A 20,506-nucleotide genomic window follows, 5' to 3' on the forward strand; every position below is an offset into this window, starting at 1 on the left:
TAGAATCCAAAGCCATGCATCTCGCTTAATATTGCAGCCAAAAAACCGTAGCTTTGCATAATTACGCCTTACTCCCGTTTCTTAAAAAAGCAGACCAGAACTGTTACTAGAAAAGTTACAATTTTTGACAGAGCTGGCAATTCTAAGAGGTGAAGCCACCAACATCCTTTTGACTCTACATGCCAGCCAAAAATATGCCAGGGTGCAAATTTAGGCTGGCTGGCAATTTTATGGCTGCCAAAGACAGAATGAAGCAGTTTGCTTGTCTACATTCAAGGGTGCTTCCAGACTGCTGATAGAAACAATAAATCCAAGGCAGCAACTATGCGGAATGACCCCGAGTCAAGAAAAACAAAATTGTTGTCCCCTGTTGGGGTTAAGGCAAAGGTTTGTTCCACAGACCATCTATGCAATGAATTTCACCACTACATCAGCGGTGGAGTTTTTTTGTGGGTTTGGGTGTTGGGGTTTTTTTGTTTGTTTGTTTTAGGGGTTTTGGGGGTGGGGGGTGGGGTTGTTTTTTTAAGAAATACATAAAATTAACACCTACAGTTGTGAAGCACGTTCAACGAATTTTTAAGCTGCATCTTTTTTTGCTCCTATTTCTGGCAACTGTTGTCTCTTCTAGCATCTGAGGCTGTGGTTAGACAAGACGACTGCCAATCCTAAGGCTGTGGTTAGACAAGATGACTGCACCAACTGAGCAGCTTGCTACTATCTAAAGGGATGAATCCAGACTCTTCCTCCGACCACTCGCTCATCCGACCTCTGATGAACCTGTCTCACTCATTAAACTAGAAAATTACTATTTTTTAAAAAATCATTTTTGGGGGCTAGCTTCCTGCCGCGTTAGTATGCTGAACCAGCTGTACTGCACGGGCAGACAAATGGCAGAGCCAGACAGGAGATAAAAGAAGGGGGGACCAGACCCATCAGCTGCCGCTGAACTCTTTCTTACCTTTCCTCAGCTTATTTATTTCAGATCTACAATAACTCCATCACAGATTATGCATGCACCTCTGCAACATCCTTCATTGCTGTTTTCATTTTCCATTACCTACAATTAGTAATATGCAGGGAGGCAAGATTATTTTTAGAATTACTTCAACTAGAAGCGCACTCAGGGCAATAACAACTCTTTTTAGATGGTCATGAAGTGAAGGTTTAAGAAAATTAATTACACAGTTCCTCTGTTTCTCTGGTTAAAAAAAAATCCACCTCTTTATGTTTGAGACAAAAAGGATGATGGGTGTCCTGCAAGAGAAGGCTTTCTGGCAGTCTTGCCAAACACTGAAATTGTATCAAGACAGGAGCACGATTCAGACATGATCAAACTGGGTAAAAATCACTGAAGGTGCAATTTGGCCTGCAAAATTTTTGTAAGTGGTGATGATGGATGGAACAGGCAAAAAGAACCTGTGTCAGCTGATGAACAAGCAAGTCCCTGGCAGGCTCAAAAATGAATTCTGTTCTAAAAAACAAAGAAAGGAAAAGAGATTTGGAAATTTTCAATGGAGCCCAACCCCAACATCCTGTTATTTATTTGTTAATCTTTAAATTAACTTGACAGCAACCACCAAAGTGAAAGTGATGTTGAGTGCCATGACAAATCTGCTCAAACGCTTATTTTCTGAACCTTTTAGTTGAAAACATCTATATTTAATCACAGCTTAAACTAGCCAAAAAGGCTGTTTACTCTGAAAGTAAAGGGGAAATGTTGCGAAGTTGAAAGAGGTATTTCTGTTTCTGTAAATGCATGTTAAAAATCCACTTACAGACAAGGGTCCTTGGCACACTTACAATCTTCTACTACAGCTTAGGAGACAGACAGACATTACCCACTGTCAACAAATGCAATTTCACATCACTGATGGAGTGAAAAGCTCCCTAGACAAATGTTAGCATAAAACCTTCTTCCAGTACTTAATTGCAGCCTTCAGAAATAAGAGAGATGAAGTTACCAGAGTATTTGAACAATCACAGAGAATGAAGAGGACTACCTTCTTGTTCAAAATTAAAAGCTAGGTGGTGGTCCAGCCTAGATGTGAGCTCCAGGGAGGAAGGAGGTGCATGCTGCTCTGGGCATGTAGGGCTGCAGCTGAGACAACAGCACCTCTCAGAGGGCTGCTGTTGTATTATCTTCTGTGCAGTGGGAAGAGACGTGGCCTCAGCCCAGAGAAGACGAGGTTGCTCTGCTGGCAGCTGCTGCCACCCCCACATAGTTAGCTTTTGGCAAGTACTGCACAGCACTGAGTGGCAGCACCCAGCTTAGTTGTGTTTAGGCATTTCTACCACACCTGTTCCAATTTTTATGCCATGCCTGGGGTACCATCTACACGCCCAGGGAAAAAGAGCTTTCAACAAGTTGAAGTCGAACACAGCCTCATGCCACCCTACCACTGGGCACCTCCACTTCGAGGTGGCGTGCTAGGGAACAATGACAGAACCCTTCACGCAGCGAGGAGGAAATACTTGAAAAATCCATGCAGCAATAACACAAATAGCTATTTCCAGAGAGCCAGCGCAGCAGCCAAGGGATGTGCAGACCCAGGTGTCAGAGCAGGCTGCTGCCACTGGGTCCGGTACTGCTGTCTTGCCACGGGCTGCCTCAGAGGCTCCTGCCCCTCTGGCGAGAGGCATTTCATTTCTGGACAAAGCAAACTTCCAGCAGAAGTCAAGTTAGCTTTTGTGAGGGAAGGGCTGAGGGCAGGAGCAGACCAGCACAAGGCAGGAAGGGGCATCACAGCCATCCGGGGAAGGACCATCAAAGTGCTGACGTTGTTTCTTCTCTGTTTAAAGAGCGCACATAAAAGGAGTAAGTGACTTTAACAACCCTAAATGTAAAGTGAAATCTCTCAGAACAGCAAAATTACCTATTTCTACTCATCTCTGTTTACTAAATGAGCAAAGCTTCCAACTTCTGCCTTGAACCAAAGCATTCCCTCTCACATTGATTTCCCAACTAGATCATGTTTGCCACAAGCTTAACCAAGCTGGCATGTTTGGAAATTGCCATGACACCTTTCTAGGACAAAGTTTAGCTGAGGAAAATGCACTATCTGCTTGAATAATTCTAATATCTTGGTTGTCATCTCTGTAGGTTAACTACTGACCTTAAGCAAACTGTGGCACTTTTTCCATTTATGAAACGCTAGCACTTCTGTATCAGAAATTTAGTTTTTATCACAAATTTTGAAAAACAGAATTTAAAATCTTATGTCATAGAAATTTGCCTCTTTTTTTTTTTTTTTTTTTTTTTTTGAGGCTCTTCTTTTGAGGGCACTGGATTTATTCTCATAAACAGAACACAAGCAACAATTACATCTTTCACGGCCTTTTTTACAGCCTTCTCTCACATTCGAAGCTACACAAGAAGCAAACGATTTCCCAAGGGAATTAGTTTTCCTTTTAGACGAGGATCTCTGAAAATTGGTATCACTACTCCAAACACCAATCCCTATTCTTAAAATCCTAACGCGACTGACAGGCAGCAGTAATCAAAATCACTAAAGAGGTCCCTCTGGGTTTTCAGCACACGACCTTGTTTCCATAATCAGAATTCCAGTACCCCATTCAGGGCTGCAGAGGGTTCCTTGACAACCTGCAGAAACACCTCCTTTAGATTTTTCTATTCCCACGTTCTGGAGAGGAACACGTAGCAAACAAAGGCATACTGTTGTAGGGCGTCATTCTGTACTCTGCAAATATCAAGAGTCAACATAAACACGCGTGCTATACATCCACCGACACAGCAGTCGTAATACACCTCGCTCGCCTTTCTCTGAAATCCTTCTAGCTGTAGCGGGGCTGGGGGGTGGGGGCAGCCCAGGGCAGGCAGGAATGAAAGAAAGCAGAGAAACAGTTAGGATGAAAAATAACTGGCAGCACAAACACGTAAACAGAAACACCAGTTGAAAAGGAGATTAAAAACAGGTAGGGGTAAGAAGACCTGCAAAACACACCCCCACTCCCAGACAAAACCCCACTACTTCAATCAGAACCACCTAATGAACAGGGTTTCAGCCACAAAATGAAAATGGCAGGATTGTTTTCAGCGTAACAAGTATCTTTAATAGTGAGGTGGAGGCAGCCAAGGTATTATAATACATACAATCTCCAAAAGTAATCTGGATTTTTATCTATTTATTTTAATTTTTATTTTTCTTTTATTATTCAGAGACGCATGGAAGTTGTGCCATCACCAGCACACCTTAGAGCCTGCAGAAACTCCGGTACAGAAAAGACTCTGTTATAGGTTCATCTCTCATGTTTAAAATGCTTTTCGCACTATCAGTCAAAGAGGCACCATCATTCCAGCTAACAAATCATTAACAATGCTACTATACTTACCAGCTGAAAAGCCATTGACTATCTTTTTCAAACAAGTTTAGTTGCAGCATGGCAAATGCTGGCAAAGCAACTTTTGTAGCATGTTTATGCAACTTCAGCCACTTCAAATCCATAAAAACTTTTTAAAGACACCAGTGGCAAGGGGCTGGTGTGTATTTTACCTTCCTCTACTGCCAAAAGTTAGTACTTCCTACTGAAACAAATTACAGGTTGCAAGTCTATAAATAAATAAATTTAAGGGATGACAGTTATAAAACCAGAACAAAGAAACTCTTTGCACTACAGATGGTAGCAGTAAGATCAAATCCTGCTACCTAGTTGTTTGTGGTCCCCTGAGCTCTCAGAAGTACGTGATATTAATCCAAGCTTCCACATTGAGCAGGGAGCTTGGAAAGCTTAAACTCACTCAGACCTCTCTTTTCCACTCCTGGAAATGGTTAAATTTGCCAGGTACTGGAAGGTGACTCATTTCCAAAAGCTGAAGAAAACATCCTTCAGTGTTCACTAGAGATATCCACAGGGTTGGGCAGCACATACCCTACACTTTCCTTTATGTTTGCAAAGCGCAGCACCCTGACTGGAATTCAGGCCAGGGGAGGCCAGCTTTACAGAGGCACTAAATACATTTAACTTCAAGGTATTTCAGCTAGATTCCCCTTGCCCCCTCCCCCAGAGCTATGGGTGCTGAGTATTAATAAAGAGGTTGCTCACATAAACCTGTATCTAACTGCATGCTACCTTTTGGAGTAACACACAAGAAACACTAGTTGTGGCCTGCATGTGGGAACAATGGCCAAATGCAAGGAAATATTTTTCACTCCAACAGTATGAAATCATAAATCTAAGGCTCACCCTTAAAATACTACTTTTCCCTAAATTCAAAGTAGTTCAGTAATTTCTTTGGATGACCTGCTTTTTCCTCAGTCCACAGAGACCTGTGGATTTGAAAATAAACCGCTATGTTTTCTTAAAAGATGTAAAGAACAAATTGTATGTTTAAATAGATTTTCTTAATGTCACCACACAATATCAATCCTCCTCCCTTTTGCAAATCTTTTTTCTCTGTATAATGAAACATTCTTCCAAGTATCAGTGGATAAAAAAGCTTTTGGACAGCGTTGTTGTTGAAACAGAGCAGCACTGAGACAAGACATTTAAAGAACCATTTAGCAAACAGAAAGGGTAACACAGAATATCATTCCAGCTTAAAGAAAAAAAGCCACCAAAAACAAACAAGCAAAAAAGCAACATCCAAAGAACTTATCACCTACTTCCATGAAGGAGAAAAAGCACTGGATGCTACAGTTCTCAATGCGAGAGGCAAGCTCCAAAAACACAGCCTTGCCACTGCCAGAGGAAGCCAGTGGCATACTCTGTGTCTGGTACCTGCATCGACACAACATTCCCAGCCAACTCACTTTCTATCTAAGCTGCCTTTGGAGAAACCAGACACCATAAAAACCTCAGTCATCCTGTAACCTGGCACACCATCAAAGCCTCCTAACACACAATTACTGTGCTTCACGCCTTTAGACTTTTTTCCTTTGACTAAACAAAACCCCCACAATGGAATAAGAAACTTTCCAAGAGAAATTGTGTTTGACAGAAGATCAATGATGCAGAGGTGTTGGAGGGAAAAAAGCCAGTGCTGTTTTGTGTACACCTCCAAGCTTTTTAATGGCTTGCTGCTAAAGCTAGACGCCCCTTCCCATCAGATCAGTATTTGATATTATTACTGAACTCAGAAGTCTGAGGTCTTCTTTAATCACATGAAGGAGTTTGCAACTGCTTATGCAATACAGTAACTTTATGACATTGCCTGTAGTTATTCAGCCGTTCCCCTAGGTTTTTGCCTTGTTGGCAATAACACTCAGTGAAAATGCAGTGAAATTTGACTCACCATGTCAGAAACACAAGCTACATATAAATATGAATAACCTACCAAGCAGTCACCCAGCTGCTGCTTTAATGCATTAGCACATGTATAGCTATGCACATGCCTAAAAAGAACTGCCATAAACCTCCATAAAGAAACAAATAAGCTCTTGTGAGTGAAGAGAAAACCATAAGCCTGCCCAGAAATCTGAATCCTGCTAGTCATCACTTTCAAGGCTCAAGCCAGCATGACAAAGCCTTTTCAAGAAAGAGTCCTGTGTCAGAGAGTGAATCTGAAAGAGACACACTTTATATTCACCTCTCAGGACACCATGGCCTTTTTAAGCAAGCTGTAAGGGAAGGGGGAACAACAGATAATAATTGGCCAAAGGATTAAATAAATAAAATTAAACTCCTTTCAAGCCCCTGTCATCTAGGCTTGTCTGCATCTCCCTTTCAAAACCTTTGAATAAACTGCTCTGTGAACTGCTAAACTAGGGGAGGCCAACGTCCCAGCATTTGTGTCCTCTCAGCCCATTACATCTTTTGATGTAGATCCTATGCTACTTCACCTCTGGACAATAAGACAGCATGGACTAGGAACACTCCAGAGATACAGATGCTGGTTAGCCAGTCTGTTGCATCTAGATGACAGAGTAGGTGAATTCTGCCCGACTGTCCTTCCCCAAGGTAACTGCAGCCCACCACCTTTCAATGGATACCTTCTCTGTTGACGTACTCAGCACACCAGGGAGCAGACTGACCAGAGGAGCCTCCTTTTCTACCGAACAGCAGCCTGTCCCTGTCCTCCCACCTGACACCTACCCTCCACCCTGATCCCCATCTCAACTGGTTCACCAGGAGCTGAAACATATGGATCCGTCAAGGCAGGCATTTTAAGCACTTCAGAAACAATTTCTTCCGTGCAGATCAAAAGGGCACAGTGCATGCCAGATGGTGCACTGCTCTCCTTCCTTGCTACAGCAGAAGAACCGCATTGAAAAGGACTGAGTCCTTCCAGCGGTACCGCAGAGGCAGCTCACCGTTCACTGCCTTGAGGCTCCCGCTAATGCCATCACCGTGCTGCCGCTTCTGTGCGTTCTTGAACTCCTTCAGAGATAAATAAAGGACCTTCCGCACCACCCTCTCCTCTGACCAGGGAATCCCATCGCTGTCATCCTAAAGAAGACGGAAATGGAAAGGAGACATTAGTTGCATGCTTCTGAAACAAAACTAAAACAAACAAAACGCAGAAGTCTAGGGCTACACAGATTATTTTTAATCAAAAAAATGAGAAGCTGAAAAAAAAATACTGTGTAACAAAATGCAACCTAAACTTGATCAGCTCTAACAGAGATCAGAAACATAACTATTGTCAACAAATCAGAGCATCAGTCCCCCTAACCCTTTATCCTGCAGACAGCAGTAGCCACGTGCCAGGTGTTAGACAAGAGGTGAAATTTATTTATTATAATCCTCATAATGAATCCCTTATGGAGAAATTTATCACAGCCAGGAAGTGCTCTCCCAGATAATTAAGAGGGAGGAAAAAAACAAAAACAAAAACAACTAAATGGAATGTTGCAGAAATTTAAGAGGCAAATTTTGTGAACCAACTTCTCATGTTGCCATTTTGGCCTTAGTTTGTGCTTCTTGGCTCAGGATTTTTTTTCCCTCTGGTTTAGTAATTTACATTTATTGCAGTGTTACAGTGAAGTTGTACATTGATAACAATGAAGTTATTCTGAATTTATCTGAGCATAAAGCCAAGTGGAATTTGGCCCACGGGGCATATGTTTTCTACTTTATTTTTAGGAGACAAATGCTATATTGTCAAAAAGAATATTAATGTATGTCATATTTAGTACTTGCTTTAGTTAAAAGATTAATTCCCTGGAAAAGCATTTCCCTAAAGCCTTTAGCATTCAAATAAATTAAGTCAGCAAATTGATATAAAGACACAAGTGAGATCAGGTAAGTCATCATATTTTCATAAGCCCTATAATTGTCTCAGGGTCTTTAAAAAATCACTATTTGAGCATTCTTGCCCTTGAATTCCTCCAGGGCTACATCACTGCCAAGCAAGATTAACATTTCTAGGTAGACCTTATTTAGGTAGGTGTACCACAGCACACTGCCACGCCGCACTGGGAACCCCAAAAGCCCCATCCCCGATCCCCACCAGGAGGCAGGAGAGTTTACGATCGTCAAAGCAGTGACCAACACCATCAACTTCAAAAAACAAAACAAAATAAAACAAAACCTCCCATAGTTTAGGGTGACCAATGTTAGCTTTTTCTTTGCTCCTCTCGCGACATATTGGCATTCAGCTGCTGAATTGTGATCAAAAACATTTTCCCCCCCCCCAAAAAAAAAAGACTGTATGACAAATTACTTGGCCAAAAAAAAAAAAAGAAGAAGAAAAAAAAAGGAAAAAAAAAAAAAAAAGAAAAAAAAAAAAAAAAAGGGGGCAACACAATGAGTACAGTGAAAGCAGCCGGCATTTTGGCAGCGGGATGTGCATTTCACACGAGGGACAAGCTACTATACTTTGAAGAAGGCTGAGCTATGCCCAGGGAGCTTTAGAGCACTGGCAGCTCCGGGCCAAGAAAGCAAACTTTGTAACCCAACACCCACAGCAACCAAAAACAAAAAGATCTCCAGGCAAGCGTTTTAAAAGGACTAGTACATCCAGTTATTTTGTCAACAGAGGTTTACACAAACTCCGGCTTACCATTTTGCTGCCAAGACAACTTCAGCCCTAACCAGAAGCGACACCAGACACGAGAGGGCTGCAGGCTGCTCGACTGTAACAAAGCTTGCCCGAAGATGCCCTCCCCATTTATGCTCCCACCGACAAGGTCCTGGTGGGACCATCACGCAGTTGTTTTCACAGAAACTACTTGCTAAATCCTCAAGGCAATCACGCTCAGTTAGGGAACGGCCACAAGCACCTCCAGCACTATGGAAGCAGTCCTGGGACACCGCTCGCTCCTTCACTGGCGAGTGTACAGATTCCCAATATAACAGGCAGCAAACGCGAGGCAGAGGACAAAGAGCCCTCTGGCCAGGCACACCACACCGCTCCTTTCTCAAAGCCTAGATGAGTTACACAGAAAATCTCACAAGAGGCAACAAAACCATCGCTCTGAATTTTTATATATTTTTAGCCAGGCATGCACAAGATGCCCAACGACAAGGTGTCCTCAGAGATGTGCCGCTCTCCCGAGCCCCCGTCAGCCTGGGGCCAAGCTCCTGCGGAGCATCAGGCCCATCCTGAAGCCACAAACAGATCCCTTCCTCCATCAGATCCCGCAGTCCCTGAGGAGCTGAAGCAGCATGAAAACACCTGTTGGTTCCTGATCCCACTGGCCCTTTTATCCATGCTAAAAATGCCGGGGAGGGGGGAGAATCCTACAGAAATTAATCCCACTTCCAGCCACTGTCACGACAGCTCGCTCCGAGGAGCACAGGGCAGCATTCAGCAGCGACAGGGTGAAACCCTCTGACAGGATCAATCTGTAAAATCAGCATGTGCCGACCAAGTGGCCGATGGTGGTGGGTGAGCGAGGGCTGGCCAGTGCAGCCTGTGCCCTGGGACAGGCTGGTGGCTGTCCCTGCTGCAGGAGGGCAGGAGATGGTCCCCACACCCACAGACCTCTGGCCTAGGCCACCCTCTCGAAGTATTGCTGTGAACAGCCTGAAGTCACGTCCCACTCCCCAGACAGCCTGCTGGACAAGCCAAAGGATGGCGTGCAATGCGGCACCTTATTTCCTGAGAGATAAGGCCACCAAGATGTCTTCCTGGTGCCAGGCGGAGGCTCCAGCCCTGCTGCAGGAGATGCTCCCACCTTCCCGGGCCACAGTGCCATGGGCAAGGGGATGGGTGCCGGGAGGCAGGAGCACAGACCTCCCTCAGCAGCTCCTGAAGCAAAGCGGCAACATTTCACACCACGCTCAATTCATGGAGCTGTAAAACTCGAGATGAACCATATTAGCTTCATTCCCCCTCTGCAACAGCAGCACTGCCAACAGAAATGCATCACGAGGGGGTCTCTCCACACCAGAGCCCCCACCAGCCCCGCCATGCCATGCCTGCAGCCGCTGCCCTGCCTACACTGCCCTGTCACGGGCTTTCCCCACCATTCAATTGGAAAAAGGTCCTCAAGTTCCCCAACGCCGTGTTATCCAAGGTCAGCAAAAATAAGGGGCGAAGCCACTGCCAACACCCGCGTTCACACGGCTCCATATGCAGGAGCAATAAAAGGGTTTTGCAATCATCGGCAGCATCTTCCCCCGAGCCTGCAGCACAAAAGCAGCCGCAAGCTGGAGAGCAGCTGAGTCGGAGCCCAGCTGAGCCGCTGCTCCGCCGGCAACGCAGCTCCAGCTCCCGACACATTTAACCATAATTACATGGGTCAGATCGTCTCTGCCTCGTCACGCCGGGGAGGGAGAGCCGCTGTGCGGCCCACTCCGTGCTCCCACCACCACCGACTGCAGGAATCATCTCGCTTTAGCAAAACAACATACACAAGCGTACCCAGAACCATTTAGAAATACACTCCAGTGAAAGCCTGGAGGAATTTAATCTATGTAACTTCTCAAAATCAAACTGAAAGAAAAAATAAAAAAAACTCAAAGGGACTGACTCTATCGCCGCCTTTAAATCTTTCCACAGGGAGCAGAAATTTAATAATACATGGCTCTCAGGGCTGGCAGAGAGGGGTATAATATCATCCAACAGCTGGAACTCGGATTCAGAAAAATGTAAGACAGAATTAAAGAACAATTTCTGCAACTGTGCAAGTAATTAGCCATTGAAACTACTTATGGGGAACTGATGGATTGTCCGTTATTGACTTAGACCCAAAAAAAGACTGAATAACATCTTAAATTGTAGGTTCATCACTGCAAGCCCACAGCCTTCGCTGTGCAGGTCAGCTGAGATAATTTCTGCCTCTTAATCCGACAATAAGATTAGTTTATAAACTTAGTAAAAAAGTAACAGACACAAACAACCAGGGAAGCCCTGGAGCAGAATGAAGAAACAGAACTGCATCATTTCCTTTAAACTGCTAAAAAAAATTAATCACGCCGCCTTCTTTGTTACACCATTTCGGGGAACCACACATTGTACATTTATATCTGAACTTCAGCTACCAGGGCAGCCAAGCAACAGCTCAGCAAGTTCAGTCTGAGGGGACAGGGAAGAAGGGCACACAGCCCTTGTTCACCTACGCAGGTCATTCCTGCATAGGATGCTACCCCGTGGATCAGGTAGCAGAGCAGCTCTCTTTCACGCTACCTGGCTGGCAGCTTGCTCTTGGCTCTACAGTCATGAAGGTGATGCTTGTAGAAAAGTCCAGCAGGCTCCTGCTGCTGCATACTGCTCATTTGGGAAGAAATAAATATATACACACCTGTGTGTGTGTGTAGTTTTGTTATGTGCATATAATACATTAAATCTTCACTACATATATATTAATGTGTGTATGTAAGCTAAAATATATACATATTAATATATAATGCAAATATATAATGCCTATATCAATGTAAATTTATGTAGATATCTACAAATAATTGTCATGGTGTGCTCTCTCCCCCACCACCATCCTGACCTTCATTCCCTGTAGTCCTGCTCAAGTGATAACTATCAGTGGCAGCTGTAATGTATGGGTCTGGTCGCGGTGATGGCTGCATCGACTCCAAGTGGATTTAGGGGAGACTGATAACAACGCAATAGCCAAGGGCTGGTTTGAACAATGGGCCCACGTAACCACAGTGCTGGTCCAGGTCTGATTCAAGCCAAGTTTGAAAGAAACTAACTTCTGTAGTCAGTATGCAAATATGACTATAAATTATTGTACTCCATAAACAGTGGCCAGCCGAGGGCCCGCTGAGCTCTCCTGCACAGCAGTGGGCTGCATGCCAGGATCTCCCCCCGAGTGGGGCCATCTCTCAAAGTTACTACTCGAAGCTGAGAGATCCCTTGCCACAACAGATTCTCGGTGAGTGATTAATGGCATGCTAAACTTTGAAATCTTAGCTAAGTGATACAAAGGATTGATTGTGCATATATAATCCTTTAGACATAAACCACTGACCAAGCCTGAGACTAAGTCTCGATCCAGCTGCATCAAAACTCCCTTCTGAGAAGGAGTTTTGAAAGCAGGGGGGTCCTTCCCAAACCTCATGACTCAACAGGAGGGTCTTCCTGACAACCTTGTCTGACCCTGTCCTCTACACAGTAAATAACTGACTATACCTTGCCATCCAATCTTGTTGAACCACTGTTGCGTTTTGCTATCAAACTTTGTTAAATTGCTATAAAATAGATATAAAATATCCATAACCATATTGCTACTTCTCTCTTACAAGTGAAGTGCGTCATTCCATTTCATGACAATAATGCGCATCAATATGTAACGTGTATGCATTTGCAATGAAATCAAAATGTGCACCCCCTGTACCTTTCACCATTCACCTACAGCTGAGGTCCTTGGCCACTGTGGTTCAGCTGCCTAGCTTGCACATGTGGCCTACATGCAGCCTTCCTATTTCTGAAGTTACTCATATTCTTAAAAAAAAGCAAAGCACGCAGAAGCGAAGAGAGAGGCAGGCTTCATGCCACCTCCTGGGTAGGCGAAACGTCAAGTCTGAAGTCACAGGCACCGCTGCACACTGCTTTGCTTCGTAAGCAGCAGCAGAAGCATACGCATACGCATGACTCTAGCTTCTCCGTTCATTCATCGCCAGATACAGCATTTTCAGCCTGGCCCGGCCTTGCCTTAAGCAAACAGGAGTCACAGTCCACAGGGTAAACCAGAGCTGGAACAAGGGAGAATGTATGCAGCACTCCATGCTATTTGTTTTACTTTTATGTAAATACTTTAACAGCAGTGATGGTTTTATTTGAGAAGTCAGGACTTTGTAAGGTACAAAGATACTTACAAGCATGTGTGTTATGACTCAGTGTGGCTGGCGAGTTTCCAGCTCTCTCTTTGGGTCTTTCCCAAGCACGCATCTCCTGACCCCATTCTTCATGCCAGGTTGCAGAAAGCAAAACAACAAAACACAACCCCCCTCTTTTTTCTTTTTCCAGTGCTGTAGCCAATGCTCGGTTAAAATCACTGTGGCACCCAGTGCCCTAAATGAATATGCTTTCATGGTTCAACAGCCCCCAGAGAGTCTTTCCCGCAGATGTAAGAAGGTCATTTTGAAGCAATGGGAAAAATAAACCACAAGCTTCTACCCTTTACTCAAGGATATTTTTGAAGGAAAACTATTTCAAAGGGTGGGGTTTTTTTCTCTGTTTAGTTAGCAACAAAACAAAAATCTGTCTTTTGCATGAAAAACAGACAACACGTTTTCAGAGATCATATAAATTACTTTTCAGCCCAAGGACCAAAATGGAAATGTTTGTTTACTAGATTCAAGACCTGCAACAGATTTTTGCCTTTTGGCTGTATATTATCAATGGAAAACAGTTATACCTGGTTTTCTCTAAAAGCCAGACCTAAGAGAAATTAGTGGGAAACCTAGATAAGCCTTCTGCCACTGAAAGAGATCTTCTGTGCAGTCTTGGGCAAGTTACCACTGCTCAGTGCAATTAGCACGCTTATTCATTTACAAAGCCCACTTCCTCTGTATACGCATGGCATGGCGTGAACCTCATGAGAAAGTGCAAAGTCTTACTACTATATCGCTCTGTGTACTTCCCCCATTCTTTTAGCAGAGGTCTCCACTCTATTGCAAAGTCCCTTCTCACCACCCCAAACACACATTGTACTCCCAGAGGAAGCCCCTGCTGTCAGCCCATCGGTGCAAACTCCCTCTCCATAATTTGCAGGTGCAAGCGGGCCATCCCATGACCAGGTAGCAGAAGCTCTTCTCAGCAGAAAGTCCTAACAAAAGTTTGAACTTCCAGGGTAATGATTTGAAATCAGACTCTAATATATTCAACTGAAGCTATATAAATAAAGATTTTTGGCTCCTCCTGGCAGCTATCATGCTGCTTGGACTTCTTACAACCAAGCAGAGCACTGTGCAAACTGGATATACCCATATATACCCACTGTAATAACATTCTTGCTGTCTTTTGCTTACTATCAAGGTCCCTCCACTCCCTTGTCCTCTCAGAATAAAGTTCACACTTACTTAATATTTAACCTTTTAATCAAGTTTAACTATCCAGAGACGATATAGCAGTTTCTCATTTAAAACAAACTGCTTATATTCAGTGAGAAAAAAAGAAAACCTCATGAATGGCTTAAGCTGATGAAGATTGATACAGCTTGGAGACTTTATAGTACAGTGACTCATGCCTTCTGGAAAACGTAATCTGTTCTGTCTAGTTTAGGAAAATAGGTCATGTTTTTAAAATGTGCTAACTAACATGAAGAAAGGGGAAATTTTCTTTATTAATGGTTCTGTTATAGCATTTAAGCGTATCTGGTAATTACAGTGACTTTTTCCTTCTTACTTCCAGAAAACTTCCCCAAAGAACTCACATTATGTTACAGCCCCCAACTAGCAGAACTGATGTTAGCATGGCAAAGGCTGCGTGGAGGAAAATAAAAATACCTCTTCTTCCTGCTTTAGCACTTCTCCTACAGCTTTCACCCCCTGCAATCTCCTGTTGATTTGCGCTCATTCGCCACCTCCTGCGGCACTGGGACTGTGTTCCCTCCTTTCAGACCGAATTCTTCTAAGAGCAGCAGCATGGGAGAGAAACGCTCTGGTTTTTGGGTCACTAAAGGCCTCGGGCACTTTTGAGCCCAGTGAGCTTCAACCTGCTCTTGCAAAAACACACTGGAGTAGAGGAGTTACAGTCGAAATTTCCAAACAACGCGAGTCATGTTTTTATACAGGTTCCCAGAATTGAGGCATCAAGAAATAGTTTTCTTAGGCCAAAAAATAATGACATATTTAAAAGTAGTGGGCTGGTGTGCTGTTTCTTTCACATAAACTGGGAGGCCTCGGTGTTGTGTCTGCACCTCTAGAAAACTACTACTCAATATGAAACTAGCGAAAGCTTGCAAGACATCAACTGTTTCCCCTGGTGGTCTGCCAAGATAAACATGTTTAAAAAAGGCTAAACCCAAACAAATTCAGAGTAAAGCCAGGTCTAAAGTCTCCTAACTTTTACAGCAGGATTTCAACTCAAACCATCTCACTGACAGCAGTGATTCCACTGCTATGACTTTCTTAGACCAGACCAGGAATCTATTCAACTACTTTGCTACCAAAGCGCCAGCGTTTCAGGCTCCGATGAGAGCCAGCAGCATGGAGCAGGAAGCCACAAAATGCCAAGAGTGGCAGAGTGCTGGAAGACAGAGGTGTGAAGGTACAAGATAATTATTCAGACTGGGGCAGCAGTTTTCATAACTGGCTTAAGCGAATGCACCTGCCCAACCCCAATGCCTGCACTAACCCTTATGTGGCCATTTGGCCACCCTGACTTAGGAAAAAGAGTCAAAATCTCAGCCCAAGACAAGAAAAATGATTGTTCTCAGCCAGATCAGCTCCCTTCTTACTAGCCACGTGGCCATATGGGAGCTACTGCTGGAGGAGAAAGACAGGGTTGCCCCTTTCAGCATCAACCCACGCTTGGAGAATTGCAAGCCCATCACGACACCAAACCATGGTGCCACTGTAAGGAAGGGAAAGCATCTCAGATGGTATTGAGGAAATTAAAATCACGTTGTATAATGTAACTATTGTACATCCCAAATCCCTCATATTGCATTCAGATGAACCATACCCCTTTTTTTCACGATGAATTATTTACTTTAGGGGAGTGAAAGGGAAATATACTGAGGGGGAGGGTGGGTGTATACCTATTAGAGGGACAGGAGCTGCAACACTTCAGGGAGGGCACAGCCTGACAAGGTACAACCTTCCGGCTGACCATCATTTGTAGTCAGTTTATGCCCAAGCAAAAGCTCTGACCTGATAAATAGGCTCCTTACTCGGTGCTCTCTTCAAAAAAAGTAACGTCTCCTAAAATGCGCATCGAATTACCTTCAAATGGCTATGCTGTATACAGATACACACCTCCTGGCCAAAACCCAAAATAGTTCAAGCATCATTTCCCATGTAGGTGAACAGGTCTAAATCCTTATAAGAAAAACAAACAAACCAACCTGATGGGGGACACGTCTTCATTTCTCTGAAACGCTGTGAAATAATGTATATTTATCTTTGATTACAGACTACTAAAAATTACAGCTGAAATTGGATTAGAAACTTGTGCTGGAAAACAATTTATTGCATAACACAACTCTGACAGCCTGGGTTTCTGGCCACCAACCGAGCCTTTATAAAAATCTGCTGGGCAGCTGCCAAATCAGCTCTTTGAGCCTTGGCATGTCCAACATCTGAGACAGTAGTCAAGGCGGCCACATGTCCTGTGCCATCCACAGACCTGCACTTTTACAGTTAAATAGCACCGTCAAACAACAGAGTAGTATGAGCCATTAAACACACAAAGGTAAAAAAGTCTCCTGCAGCTGCAGATATGACAACTCTGATCATGGTGCAAAAGACCAAGAGCCACACCAGGATTTCTTCTTTTTCAGGATCTGGTATGAATTTTCAACATAAATGTAGCTTATCAAGAAGAGGGGAAAAAGAGAAGTGAGAAATGGCAGAGAGCTCCAAAAAAACCACTGCGCTCCTAGCTGAAAATCGCTGCCATTTATAAATTTCACATTCCAAATATTCTTACTCTGTCTCCAGTTCTAATTAAAACTCTCCACCAAGTACACTTCCGACAGACACATAAAACCCAGTATGCACAAAGACTGTTCAGCAGCTCAAGATAATTAAATTCAAATATATTCTTTCTAATTAATTTCATTTTGATTCAGTTCATATTTTTATAAGGTGTTCAAGCTTCAGGATGCAACCATATGAATATGGTCCAAAAAAAAGCATTTTCTGCAGTTTAAATGTCTGTTAATAACGCCTACAGATGTGAAGTTTAATATGGCTAATCTGATCCGGCTGCATAATACTAATTATCTTAAGACCTTTTTCCACTCTCAAACTGAAAGCTTGATCCTTTACTTGAAAAATACTAACCACTTTTGCATGCCAAAACAGCATCAAGGTAGTAGGTAAGAGAGAAAGATACAACTGTTGTGAGTTTGCCTTCAACAGTTCTACAGGAATTTAAGAGATCTGGGGTTTTGCCATTTCAGAGTGTCTGAAAGGTCAGTGGGATCAATATTTTAGAGCAGCTGGAGTACTATTGATATGTTTAGCATCCATCCTCATGTGTACAACAGCAGGTCAGCTCTTGTATCATTTCTTTGGTAGGACTTTGGTACCCGGATGATGAAGCCTTGCCTATGGACAGGAAAAGGTCTGCTCATCTATCTGCTCTCTAGGAGTATTGCATTATATACCAGCAAAAATGTGCATCTGCCAATATAAAACATTGCTCCCTCAGTGAAATAAGTACACTAGCCCCAAATGTATATAGTTTAGCTACATTATTTGATATAGCTGTGCCCATAAGGAATGTGATGCCTTCATAGGCTTGAGGCTGGGGACAGAGATCCCCTTGCAGACTCGGGAAGGTCACCATATCCCTGCTGGATGACCCTGCACCAAGCAGAGCGCCTCGCTTACATTTAAACCTTTCCAGTACAAATGGGTTGGGGCTGGTTTAACGAGAGTGAAGCAGGAGGTCTTGGCTCATCTGAGTCACTCCGATGGCACTGCAGTAGCGCACATTCACATAAGTAGCTCCACTGCCAAAGCTCTGCCAGAGGACCATGGCCAGCAGTGGGGCAAGTGGCATTGCTGAAGCCAGCGCACCGCAAAATCTACCCGTGGGGTAACTTGCCCAGTGATGGACCTCCAAGTTTGCACAGAGCTGACCCCAAGCAGGTCCGGGTGGCGCAAGATGCCCCTTGCCTTGGCTTGGAAACATTTAACTCTGTTTCCTCCTCTTTCATGTCAGTCTAAGAGATGCCTATCATTAAGGCAATCACCAGGTTTAAAAGATTAAAAAAAAGGGGGGGAAAAGGAAGAAAGAAAAAAACCCCAACCAAACAAAAAAACAGAACCACCAACCCATCTTGTCAATCTTTAAACCCAGGAGGGATAGCGACAGGGCCAAACGTGCTGAACCTATTGCTGGGAAATCTCAGGATACTGGGGACTGAATCAATTTTACTGAAGTGAATGGGGAACTAAATCAGTCGTATCGACACAGGCTCCTGGGATGGACACGCTGATACTGCACTAGCTGATTTTGCTTGATGTACTACCCAAAACCCGAGGTATTTATCAGGTGCATTTTGTCCTTGTTTACATTCCCGACTGGCAGAATATCGTTTAAAGCTGGGGGAGAAGTCTCCGCTAAGGCTGAGTGAAGTAAACTAAACCAAACCCGTACTCTTCACTCGTAAGCCAATTACAGAAGACACATGAGGAGACTCTAAATGTATTTTCAGATCAGTTTAGTTACATCAGCAAATTTTCTACATTAAGTTAAGCTATATAATCAGTGAAAAACTACGCTCTAAAGCTTTACCAAGCTCGCCCTTCAGTATTAAATGTATTTGACTTCCAAAATACTACCCAGCAAACAAATAATGGTATTTTTGGAGCACAGAGAACCAAGTAATAAAACTGGTATTTGCTCCATGAGGCAATTGCTCAGTACCAAATCAGGTGGACGTATCCCAGTAAGGCCCGCAATAACTGGTGCCAGAGGAGGGTAAAAGGCCATTACCTGGAATTGAAGTTGCAACAGATGGCTCAGGGTACCAAAGTCAAGAATTTCAGACAGAGCTAGGCTGAAGCGCTGCTCTGCCACATGCAAGCTTCAGTTCTTGCTACAACTTAAAACATGAAAGAGGAGGAAGAGCTAATGGCTACTGGCAACACAAATATCCGCCTGAATTAGTGAAGCCACATAGCAGTTTCCTAATTGCACAGAATGCTGTTTAACACACAGGTGTTTCACAACAACCGGATCTGTGTTAAACTGATAAGAAAAACACATAATCAAGTTTCGACCTCTCCACGATCTTTTCCTCCCAACCCCCCCTTTTGAAAATAAATAAACCAACAAGTCTGCAGGAGAACTTCCAAAATAACGGCACAATCATTTTTCCTTCGCTTCTGCAGGTTTCTTGGCAGGTGGTGCTGGGTCAGTGCCAGGTGGCACAGCACAGGGGCAGGGACGATGGGCAGGCAGGGTACCAGGTGCCCACGCTGGCACAGTCTGTGCAGCTGGGGGTCTGCAGAGAACAAGCCCCTCCACTCCCCCAGAACTGTTTGGGTTAGCGTTCAATTCCCTCATCCCTCCTCCTCTCCCTGATCAATTGCAACATTCAAACTTTACTGAAGATATTAGAAGCACATCAAAGACAACCATTAAGCTTTTAAGTGCACTAATTGACATTTTAGCACTTACAAATCCATCTATGTGTTCTATCACTCAATTTAAGAGACTTGCTTCCCTGCCTGGTAAGAGTTCCCCATGTCTTTAGCAGGCAGAGGGGGGATTTTCAAAGCTGCTTTTTTTTTTCCCCCTCAGGATTTTAGAGAATTCAAATTACAAATATAATGCACTTCAAAAAGTAACACATTTCACAAATTTAAGAGCTCTTCCATAAAAGCTGTAAATGGCATCACAGCTATAACTCACAGGCTTCTAAGCTCCAATGAATTCTGCAGCTGTTATGGCACGCCGAAGCCAAATCATTGTTACCTTCACACTACCACAACTGAATACCACAGCTATGATATTACAAACTGCATGGTGCTACGTTAAAAAAAAAAAAGGGGGGGGGGGGGGGCGGGGGGGGGCACAGAGATAAAGAGAGAAAAAAAACCCCAAACCCTGGGTGATTCTGCAGCTCCTTCTTTTCCTCCTTTGCAAAGCTAGCAGATGCTAAAACTGTAAGTGACTTGCTTTAGGTTTTCCTATAGTGACTATCCCACAACAGGGTCCAGCGAAGCACTTCAGAACAACACCCCCACCATGGATGCTGTAAAATCAGAGGACACAGCGGTCCCCTCCCCAGGTACAGTGACTTACGGCAGATGAGCCACTACCCAGCGGCTGAGACCAGCCTCTGATTGCAGAAAAGCATCTCAATGACAGCAGGTCTGGACCCTTCTTCTATTACTGTCACATACCAACATGTTCACCTTCTGTTCTGTTAGAGAAATCCTCATTCAGTCCCAATATTTAAAGCAACAAGAAAGATCAAATTAAATTCTCAGGATTTTAAGCCATTCAGTTCATTGCTAGATC

General features: G+C 43.7%; 1 protein-coding gene across 1 annotated transcript in view; it reads right to left on the bottom strand.

Annotated features, from left to right (window-relative positions):
- Nucleotides 1–20,506, bottom strand: part of LOC129735568 (protein Jumonji-like) — a 116,356-nt gene that overhangs the window by 11,136 nt on the left and 84,714 nt on the right. The window contains exon 2 of the mRNA XM_055704461.1: nucleotides 7,269–7,404. Coding sequence (XP_055560436.1) covers nucleotides 7,269–7,404 — 136 coding nt within the window. The remainder of the gene's footprint in view (nucleotides 1–7,268; nucleotides 7,405–20,506) is intronic.

Source organism: Falco cherrug, chromosome 3 (assembly GCF_023634085.1).
Source record: "Falco cherrug isolate bFalChe1 chromosome 3, bFalChe1.pri, whole genome shotgun sequence".
In the NCBI taxonomy this organism is placed as follows: domain Eukaryota; kingdom Metazoa; phylum Chordata; class Aves; order Falconiformes; family Falconidae; genus Falco; species Falco cherrug.